At 32.6% G+C, this 11379-nt stretch overlaps 2 protein-coding genes across 3 annotated transcripts; one reads left to right on the top strand and one right to left on the bottom strand.

Annotated features, from left to right (window-relative positions):
* The first annotated feature begins 1458 nt into the window (after positions 1-1458).
* On the top strand, positions 1459-3990 carry LOC124838115 (uncharacterized). Of its 2 annotated transcripts, none has more exons than XM_088115243.1 (2): positions 1459-1768; positions 2154-3990. In XM_088115243.1, exon 2 carries the CDS (start codon positions 2199-2201, stop codon positions 3897-3899), a length of 1701 nt encoding a protein of 566 aa, XP_087971369.1. In that variant the 5' UTR covers positions 1459-1768; positions 2154-2198; the 3' UTR covers positions 3900-3990. The 2 variants fall into 2 exon arrangements, with proteins under 2 accessions (XP_087971369.1, XP_047169590.2); XM_047313634.2 differs by having other exon boundaries at positions 2131-3990.
* A 5616-nt stretch (positions 3991-9606) lies between these two features.
* LOC124838110 (cytochrome P450 76A2-like) lies at positions 9607-11379 on the bottom strand. The gene is made up of 2 exons (XM_047313628.2): positions 10441-11379; positions 9607-10351 (listed from the first exon to the last, which is right to left on the bottom strand). The coding sequence occupies exons 1-2, from the start codon at positions 11347-11349 to the stop codon at positions 9713-9715; spliced, it is 1548 nt and encodes a 515-aa protein (XP_047169584.2). The 5' UTR covers positions 11350-11379; the 3' UTR covers positions 9607-9712.

The following is an 11379-nucleotide window of genomic DNA, read 5'->3' as shown; positions in this document are numbered from 1 at the left end:
TTATCACATTCATCTATTAAAAAAATTAACATTAAAATACAAATTAAACTGAAAAAAATCATTAATTATTTTAAATTTACAAAACAAAAAATTAAAAGGTGAAAGACTCTTTTTAAAGAATAATTAAATATTATAACGATAATTTTTATAATCACTAAAGATTAAATATTGTCAACTTCTATCATCTGCAACTAACGATTTAGAATTAAATTGAACTTAAATTAAAAATTATGTTAAACACTAAAAAAATAGTTTTACACGACATAAAATCAACGAAAATAAGGATGAAAAAAAAAATATTTAAGTCAAATGAAAAGCATTGATACACATTACGTTGTTCAATTCTCTTGTTTACAGCTACCATAAAGTCTCAAATGTATTAAAAGATCTTTTAATAAATTTGAAACATCTCTTTTCATTGTCAATTATATGGTGGTAATCTGTCTTTTTGAAGTGGGTGTTTCTATTCACATGCACCTTTTATATATAGTATGAAATTTTTTAAGAGTGAAAATACATTCCACCATTATTCACTTTGGTTTGGTTGTTAGGTTTGAACTCCAAACACATTTTTCTTGACCAAGTTGTTTGGTTTGGTCGTAAAACTGGAACTATATATCTTTGAAAGTATCAGTCACTTCTTGTAACTTTTGCCAGTACCAAATCTTACTGTCAAAACTCGATCGTGCTATTATTTCATAGTATTTCTCAATAAACATTGTTGTTTCACTCTTCCTTGTGCATACAGATATTGTTAGTTAATATTTAATCAATAGTCTCAAAACAAGAGAGTAATTCCTACCCTTTTACAATTTCAATATGTTGACCAAAGAATACTTGAATCGAAAGCCTTGTGAATTTTCAAAAGGAGAAAAAACAAGACATTATTAAAATTCAAAAGTTTGTTAAGTTACAACACACACTCCTTTAAATTCTCCAACTCCAACTGTGACTTTGGAGTGAGACGACGGAGAAGTTAAAGAAATCAAGACAAAACGCCCTCAACAAGCTGGTTAATCATAAAATGTTATTTTAAGTTGGTCAATATGAAATTAAAAAAGTTATCTCATGAGATAAACTGAAATTAAATGACAACAAAAGAACCCTTTACATATAAGTAATGCATGTATTATTTTCTCATTAAATAATGAATGAACTTTAAAGTTACGTAAAATTTAAGATTGAACGAGAAAGTAAAAGCTTCGGAGGATGTTTTTGGCAATACATTTGCTTGAAACTACAAATAATCATCAATTATTATAGATATCATTTAGTTCCTCCACACTTATCAACATTTCAAGATTTATAAGTCATTATATGTGTTCCATAACATTATTAAACATAAACTACTTTTTTTAACATGAATTTGTTGAAACCTACTACATTTTATTTTATAAAATTCATCCATACCGAACCAAATCAAACTAAATCTAAACCCGAAGGTTGAACAAAGCTAAAAGGGTAAAGAAAACAGCAACAGTGGTTTATCCGCATCCAGCGTGAGACACACTCAAACGTTGGAGCAATTACCAAATCCAATCAAGTCCCTCAACTGTCAACCTAATTTCCACGTTCTACGAAAACGCCACACACCTCGTTTTGACCGAATTCTCTTTCTCTTTCCCTTTCTCTTTCTCCTCTTTATTTTGTTCCAACATCACTCTCTTTTCCGTTACCGTTCCCCTTTGTAAATCTTGGATGCCTCTATGCATCTTCCCTCTTTCTATTCTTTTCAATTTCCTCTCTTTCAACTCAATGTCACACCACGGTATGTTGATGATTTCTTTTCTCTCCCTATTCTGTTGTTTTTCACGTCTTACTAGGTGACTGTTAGTGACAAGAAAAGGGACAAAAATTTTGAATTTTGAATAGTGGGTTTTGGGCCCTTGGAGGCTCGTGTATTCCCCCATGTGAGTTTGAATTAGTCTATATTGACCTCTTGGTTTTGGCTTATTCATGACCAAGACGACAATTGGGGGTTAGGGTTTTTTTACCTTTTGTTTTTGTTCTTCTTTATTATGGAAATATTACTGTCTTAATCCATGATTTGGACTTTGCTATATGTGGTTCGTTCTTGATCCGGTATGTTTTAGATTTCTAATTTGAGTTAATGGATTTGATGGTGTACAGGATACTGATTATGTGTGCTTTAGGATTGTTGATTAGGTGAGTTCATTGGATTGGGGAATTGAGTGTCGATGGGGGGTGAAACGGTGAACGGGTCATGGTTCAGTTCTTTGTGGCCAGTCTCTCGGAAGAGTACATCATCGGATAACAAGGTTGTGGTGGGAATTTTGGCATTAGAAGTCTCAGTGTTGATGTTGAAGGTGGTTAATTTATGGCAGTCTTTGAGTGATAGGGAGGTATTGAGTCTGAGGGAAGGGATAATGAATTCAATTGGAGTAAAAATGCTGGTGTCTGACAATGATGATTACTTGATGGAACTTGCGATGAATGAGATGCTTCATAACTTTCAATCTCTTGCACGCTCGGTGGCTAGGTTGGGTAAGAAATGCGTGGATCCGGTTTATCATCGTTTTGAACATTTTGTTCATAACCCAGCTCAACATTATTTTCAATGGTCTGGATGGGAGTATAGGTGGAAAAAGATGGAGAGGAAAGTGAAGAAAATGGAAAAAATTATAGCTGCTACGACACATTTTTGCGAAGAGGTTGAGGTGCTAGCAGAGGTTGAACAGACTTTCAGAAGAATGCAGGCAAATCCGGAATTGCATCGTGTGAAATTGCTTGAGTTTCAGAAGAAGGTTATGTTGCAGCGGCAGGAAGTGAGAAATCTCAGAGACATGTCTCCATGGAATAGAAGTTATGATTATGTTGTCCGGTTGTTGGCGAGATCACTATTTACGATCCTGGAGAGGATTGTACTTGTTTTTGAAAACAAACACCCACCGACTGTCCAACCACATAATGATTCTCTGCATATGAATTCTAACAATCTTCTGCGAAGTCATTCCTTTTCTGTTATGCATTCATCTGTTTATCCTTCAGAGAATAATATCTACGGATTGAATTCAGGTCCTGCTGGGGGGAGGCCGGTACTAAACTCGGGCTTTTTAGTAGGCAAAGGGAAAAGAACGAAGAAACAGCAGCAGAAAGAAGAACCTGTTTTCTTCAGAAAGAACACACATTCAGAAAGCAAGCACTTGGGACATATTATGGGCTTCAAAGGTTGTATGTCTGCTGCAAACGGTTCTCCTGTCATACAGAGCTGTATGCAGACAACTGGTGGCTCCATGAGGTTGACTGATTGTCATTTGAAATCTGTTGATAAAATGAAAACAGTGAATGAGTTATCTCTCCTCAACAGAGTTAGAATATATTCTAAGTTATCCATCCATAAACTGTTAAAGCCTGCTTCCAAATCCCTTGGTGATGCAGCTCTTGCCCTGCATTATGCCAACATGATTGTATTGATTGAGAGGATGGTGACATCACCGCACCTGGTTGATCTTGCCACAAGAGATGATCTATACAGTATGCTTCCAACTACTGTAAGAACTGCTCTAAGGGCTAAGCTTAAAAGTAAATCTTCTTCCAATCATCATGATGCAAACCTTGCTGCAGAATGGAGTCTGCTACTTGCACAGATGTTGGAATGGTTGGCCCCACTGGCACATAACATGATAAACTGGCATTCTGTGAGAAATTTTGAGAAGGAGAACTCAAATTTTAGCGCAAATGTTTTACTTGTTCAAACTCTTTACTTTGCAAACCAAGCAAGAACCGAGGCTGCAATAGTTGATCTTCTTGTTGGTCTTAACTATGTGTGCAGAATTGATACAAAAGTTGGCACAAGAGATACACTGGATTGTGCGAGGACTAGAACTTTTAATGGTGTTCGTTTAAGAAAGAATGGAATGTACAATGAAATTTTATAGACTATGACATTAACAACGTCTGGGGTTAGTGGCATTAACTCTGTACAGTACATTTACTTCTACTATGTTGATTCTATTCTTTGGAAAGTTACATTTGATCCAATCAATTTAGTTTATAAGGTATTCACATCAATTAATTTGTTCAAAATAAGTGATAAACTTATTCGTTAGTAATTTTATTACATATAAAATGAATATGACTTTTCTTTTTCAATTGTCTTAGTTTGACATAAACTATTTGAAACGCTCTGAAAACGGATCGTCCACTTCCAAAGACACGAAACATATCAACCATGGTAGATAGTTGAAGCAATTTCAGTTAAAGTAGAAATTAAAATCATCACGTAAAATTTAATGCTGAACAAGTATAAAGGCAACGATGATAAATATATATATATATATGGATTTGCTAATGTGCGTAAGTTTTTTCAGCTGGTACATTTTAGTAATGTGTACTGGGTTTTAGTAGACAAAAATACCCTTATATCACGGGTCCTAACTTTTAAGGTTAAGGGTATTTTAATAATTTTCATTCTTAAAACTAAAAAAACCCAAACCCTCACCTCCTTCATTCCTCTCAACCCTTTCTCTTTCATTTCTCTCACTCCAACCTTTTCTCATTCATGTCTAATGTAGCCCCAGTTGAAAAAATCATAAACACTTGACGTTAAACAATTTGCCTTTGTAAAGAGTTAAGTCATTGACATATTCACCTTTAGACAAAGGTTCATTCAAGATCTGAATCATCATCTCTAAAAAGAACTCTCCAGGCCAATTACCAATTCCTTCGGATGTCATTATGCTTCTGAAAATTAGATAAAATTATATAGGACAAAAATTATAAAATAAAAACTCATTATAAAATCATTTTTTTGTAAGAAATTGTTTAACAAGTGTTTCTGATTTTTTTTTCAGGTAAATTACCAATTCTTTTGATGTCATCATGCTTGTAAAAATTAGATAAGACAAAAGTTATAAAATGAAAACTCATTATAAAATCATTTTTTTTGTAAGAAATTGTTTAACAACGAGTATTTTTTTATGTTTTTCTAGGTCAATTACCAATTCTTTTATGCTCATGAAAATTGAATAAAATTAGATGAGACAAAAATTATAAAATGAAAACTCATTATAAAATCATTTTTTGTAAGATTGTTTAACTGTCAATGTTTCTGATTTTTTTCAGTTGGGCTATGACAGAAAAAATGTTGGAGAAAGAGAGATGAAAGAGAAAAGGTTGAGAGGAATGAAGGAGCTGAGTAAGGATTTGGAGTTTCTTTTTTACCCTTAACCTTAAAGGTATTTTTGTCTACTAAAATCTGGTATACATTGCTAAAATGTACTAACTGAAAAACATACATGCGTTAGCATACTCATATATATATATATATATATATATATATATATATATATATATATATATATATATATATATATATATATATATATATATATATATATATATACTTGGAAATACGAAAGAAAATAAAAAGATGATAGAAAAAATGAAAAGAGATTGAGTCCTGAAAATCAAATAAATGAAATAAAAAAACTGCAGAAATTTAAATAAATGCAAATAAATTGATGTTAGAAATGACACAGAAATATAAAACAAAATGAATTAAAGACGAAGGGCAAAGAAGTGCAAGATCATAAATGATAAATAAATCAAGATTTAAAGAGAAGTGACAAGAATATAAAGGAATTGTATTGAAAATTGGGTAAAAACACTTCTGTTACTTATAACACCAGTAGCCATGCTGATTGATACATGTGGTTTTGCAGAAAATATGTAAATGTTTTAACCAAGAAAACATAATTATCATGGTTTATTCATAGATTTTTCTTTTTTTACCTCAATGATATATATATATATATATATATATATATATATATATATATATATATATATATATATATATATATATATATATATATAAAGGTGTAAAGCGATGTAGGTTAAAACATGTCATAGTGAAAGTTTGTTAATAACATTTTTAGTTTTTTAATTAGTGCTTTGAGAGTATTTGTGAGCCTTTTCTTCCTAAAGTTGCATTTGCGAAGGAAATGCTGATAACTTCTTAGTAGTGTTGTGATAAGTCGGACCACAACACTAATTTTTGGAATCAATTTTAATGAAAAAGTTTGTTTACATTCATCTTCCCCTAGTTAGAAATTAACATAAAAAGTTCACATGCCAAAAATTTTATTCTATTTGTCCAAACACGAAAAAAATTCACTCTTATTTTATTCTTTTTAAGAATGTAATGCATTCTTTGCACTAAATTTCACTTTAAGGAAGAATTTTCCATTAAAGAATATTATTGATTAATATGAAAATCGGGATGTTAACAGTTTGTTGAATAAATGTAAAATAAAAGTGATACAAAGTACGAATTTGAGGGGAAACTCTAGGTGTGAGTATGTGAATATTATTATTCAATCAGTTCATACTTCTAAGAAGATATATTTAAGAGAGTGAAATTATTCTTTTTTTTAGTAAAATCCATGTTTATAGAAAATTTTAGTCATTTACATAACAATACTATTATTTTCATATCCAGCAAATTTTTATACTCGCTTTATATCTATTATTTTACTCTTTTTTTTTATAAATACAAAAAATCACTTTTTAATGAATAAATTATCTTAGGAGTGAGTTATTAAGTGATGTTTTTGATGTAAAAGAAAATGAATAAAGGTATTTTGTAAATAATGGGCCTGACTCATAATTTAAAATTTCCAATATTTATACATATGGTATCTTAATTTTTGCTAAATGCATTTTAAATTTTAACTAAAATACTAGTAGTCGTTGAAATCTTGTTCTTTTTACATTATATTTCATAAATAATTTCTTAAATGACATCAATTTCATTGAACCATTTATAATATATTGGTATGGCGTTTTCAAAAACCATTAATCCATGCCGGGGGAAATAAACTAAATATTGGTATGCACTAAAAAAAATTGCTGTAAAATATATCACAGCAAAATTGAGATTTTATAAGACTACTTTTGGAATATATATTTTTCTTAAAAAATTTAAATAATAGTATAAGAGCATATAAGATTTTTGTACTTTGAATTTTATCACAAGAATTTAAAACCTGTTATAATAAATATATTGCCATTTAAATTTTGACAAAATCATATCATGAAATTTAAGGAAACAGTACAAAATTATAAGAGTCGATAATAATAAAAATATGGTAAAAGTTGAATGAAAAAATAAAATCATTTTTTTTAAATAGAAGTTACACCTAGACCAATGAAAATAAATGACACATACATGAAAATATTTATAGTCCACTTATAACTTGGATCTATGCACACACATTTCCATGAGATATAGACGAATCAAACAGCAATTAAAATAAAAATTAAGTCTCACATAATCTGAAAGGGATATGAGGAACCAGGTCCAATGTTTTCATGGAGATTCCATTTCCAACCCTAAGTGGGTTGTCTTTGCTCAGAGTTTTAATCTTTAATATTAATTTTAATTCAATTAAACCACATCTCGAAGCAACTGGTACAATAGTTCTTCAAAATGGCATCTTTTATATATACATATAAATGCCGTGACAGTATTTTAAGATTATTTCCTTTCTTCATGGAAGAAAATAATTAATATTCTTGTTTGCATAGGCAAGAACAATTATTGAATTTAGAAATAAGCGATGGTCTTTCGCAATGAAGCACTTAAAAAATTGAGACCCATTCTTTGAAGTTACCCTATAATAGTAACGTCATTTAACACATGACTTTTAAACAAATTATATTTGACTTGGACACCTGTCATATTGAATGAAAAATATTTTTTAATAATAAAAATATATGATCATAATTTTTTATTGAAAAAAATATTACAATGATCTTTCCAATTAAAAAATATTATAGTTATAGAGTAGTTTTGGACGTGAATTTATTAAGAGGCATGAAATAAGTTATGAACGTTTAACTAATTAATATGAGCGAATTTAATTAATAACAATGTTGAAAAAAGATTCAAACAATTAAAAGATCAATGAAATAGTAAGGAGAATAACTTTTTAATAATTTTTTTAGGAATCTAAGCTTGGTAAAATAGAAAATTAAATAATATATAATAAATACAGAGGCAAGAATGTCATAAAAGATCTGATATGAACAGGATAACATAAATGTGTTGAAAAGAAGGTCATAAAGAGGCAAGAACTAGATATGTTGAAAAATGTTAGATCCATAAATTTTGATAAGACTGTCAGTGATAACATAATCCAGTCATGTGAACAAGATTTGAATATAGATTTCTTTTGTGTATATTATATCGGCCTATTTATTATCTTGAGAATTGATTTGAACAGTTTTCATATCATGAAAACATGTCTGTTTTTTTTTATATTTTATTTGATTGAAATAAAATTAAAATGCTAGGGAAAAATAAATTGAAAAAATATTGTATCAATTTTGAAAATATTGAGTTAACTTAACTTTTCCTATGATATGAAATTAGCAAACAAAGATATCCATTCATAAAAAAGAAACTTCGTTAACTTTTAATTAATTTATAAATTCTGGTATCTTTATTTGAATTTAGTTAAATAGTGTCTCGGTATAATAGTTGAGGCCAAGATATGAACTTGACGGGTCACGTCCTTTCTTCTTAGAATGTCGTTATCTTTACGTTTTCTTCCTGTTCAGATTACTCTGGGGAGAATGGGTTGGGTACTTGCAAAGGCACTCCGACGCTCAAGTCAGAATAAGGGATTGATAGAACCTTTCTCAGTTCAATTTGTAGAAAAAAATTAATATTCTCTCTCAATTTCTCTCAGGGAAAAACTTAGCTTTTTTCCTTCTGGTTTTTCATATTTAACCTAGCAGTAAGATAAAACCGTTTACCTGAAAATCCGGTTGGTTAGAGAACTTAACTACTTGGAAAATATAACCGCTTGGTCGTACTTGATATCGGGTTAGTTGGTTCCGTGATTTGCGACGTCATGGCCACTTGTTTCTTAACCGTTTTGACTAAAATTGACCAAACATTTGTTGACTTTTATCTGACTGAGTTTAACATACGATCGCTAAAAGACGATCGGTAAACGGGATATAACGATCGCTTGATCTGGAGAGTGAACGATCGTTCAGGAACAGTTGTATGACAGCTCGTTATTTTATCCTTTAGTGATCGCTTTGATTACCTGTCGATCGATTCAGATATCTTAAAAATACAAATAGTTTTCTTTATTTAAATATGTAAAATATTTTTTATTTTTATCTAAATATTCTTGATTCTAGTATGAGATTTAATAATTATGTTTTTATTTTTTTAATTTTTTTCAAATTGGTAATTCGACCCACTCACTCTTTATTTAAGTATGAGTTCATCAATGAACTCAAGTAATAATAATGTCTTTAGTTTTTAATTTTCTCAAATTAATCGGTCAATCCACTCATTCTCTATTTGAGTATAAATATTCACTAACGAATTTAAAAAGATTAGGGAGAACAAACAATTTAATCGATAAATTGAAGATAGAAAGAAAACAAAAATAACAATAACATAATTAATCGATGGAAAAAAATTAAATGACAAATTATTTAAACAAAAATGAAAAAACATTTTAAACACATGAAATAAAGTTGTAATAAATTTTAATTTAAAATACACACATCTATAAGGATCATATTACTACAACCTCGTTTAACGAGTAAAGGAAAATCTTATGATAAGAATGACAAAATAAAAATTATGAATAGAATACGGTGCAAGTACAATTATTGTTACAGTGCGAAAAAGTAATTATATTTTGTATTTATTATGTATTAATTAATCATTAATGATGGAAGAGGAAGAGGAAATTAATTTAGGCACAGCAAGCAAAGGTTGAAGCTTTCGCATGGTGATACCGAGCCTTTCCCTGGTATCCAAGGTGGAGGGTGTGACATGACTCGGAAGTTTCCAGTCAAATTCGTGAAGCAACGATCCCAACACAAGATGAAGAATTCTGTGCGCTAGGGGCAAACCTGCACACATTCTTCGTCCACTTCCAAAAGGAATCAACCCAAAATTAGTTCCCTTGTAATCAAGGTTCTTGCAATCATCGACAAACCGTTGGGGTTTGAACTCAAGGGGTTGCTCCCAGACACTGGGGTCTCTCCCTATTGCCCAGGCATTCACCAAAACCTGGGTGTCTTTCGGAATGTCGTATCCCATGAACTTTGTGTTCTTCGTAGCCTTCCGAGGAACAAGCAACGGAATGGGAGGGTGCAATCGAAGTGTTTCCTTAATCACGGCTTGTAGGTAAGGAAGGTTGTCTATGTCACTCTCTTCAACTTTTCTTCCACGCCCGACCACCCGATCAAGCTCGCTTTTCACCTTCTCCAGCCACTCCGGGTGGCGCAGAAGCTCCATCATCGTCCATTCAATTGTGCTGCTTGTTGTTTCTGACCCAGCCAAGAATATTTCCTGTCCATCGTTTAATAACACTGGTTTGGTTACTACCACCATGTATACATATATAAAATGCTGAAATAAAATTTTTGTATATTTTGTACCAAAATGAAAATGTTGAGGTCTTTGTCTGAAATGTTGAGTGCTTCTTCACTGTTGCTGCTTTGAAAGTCAATCAACACATCCAAGAAGTCCCTTGTTTTTTCATCGGAGTTCTTCTCGTCCAAACGCTTTTTCACGAACTTCGACGCGATTTCCAGAGCTTTGCCCATGTCTCGATCCATCTTCCTCCTCAAACCTTGCGGGTCCAGCCGCCTCAACCACGGGAACATGTCGGCGACGTTAGCGTGTCCTGACCACTCCATCAAACCCATCATCGCAGTGAAAAACTCCGACCCGTCTTCCGAGTCAGGGTCGAACAGGTCCCGCGACAGCATCAGGTTCCCTAAGAGATTGAACGACATCAGGAACACGAACCGCGCCACGTGGACTCCGCCACCCTCTTCCAACTTCTCAGCCTCTTTGCTCAACCATGTTATCATGTTGTTTACGCACTTCCGCCGCACTGGAGCGGTTTCGTTTATGCGTTTCGCCACCAGCATGTCCACGGTGACGAGGCGCCGCATGAGGCGCCAGTAAGGGCCGTAAGGGGCTAAGGCTAGGGAGGATTTGTTGTAGTTGTGGACGCGCATGGTTTCGGTTATGTTGCGGTCTGCGAAGGCGTGGTCGTGATGCTTGAAGAACACGGTGGCGGCGTCGGCTGAGAGAATAGCCATGGTGTTCATGGCTCCGATTTGGAGCCACACGACGGGGCCGTGTTTGGCCCTTAGTTCGGTGAGGGTGCGGTGAGGCCTGTCTCCGAGCTGAAACATGTTTCCGAATATGGGCCATCCCGGTGGTCCCGGCGGAAGACGGCGGTTTCTGGCTGCGGTTTTGCGACGGAGGAGGAAGATAAACAGAACAGACAGGAGTAGGAGAAGAAAGAGTGAAAAATATTCTGAAGTCAACGCCATGCTTTCTGGGAACCAATTTGTCTAATGGAA

Source organism: Vigna umbellata, chromosome 5 (genome assembly GCF_029865625.1).
Source record: "Vigna umbellata cultivar VRB3 chromosome 5, Vumbellata_1.0, whole genome shotgun sequence".
NCBI lineage: Eukaryota > Viridiplantae > Streptophyta > Magnoliopsida > Fabales > Fabaceae > Vigna > Vigna umbellata.
This window is presented reverse-complemented; position numbering and strand designations above follow the sequence as displayed.

Coding starts and splice junctions, on each gene's coding strand:
- LOC124838115 (XM_088115243.1), top strand. CDS start 2,199: ATGGGGGGTGAAACGGTGAACGGGTCATGGTTCAGTTCTTTGTGGCCA.
- LOC124838110 (XM_047313628.2), bottom strand. CDS start 11,349: ATGGCGTTGACTTCAGAATATTTTTCACTCTTTCTTCTCCTACTCCTG. Junction 10,352..10,440: donor ACCTCAACATTTTCATTTTG/GTACAAAATATA, acceptor AACGATGGACAG/GAAATATTCTTGGCTGGGTC.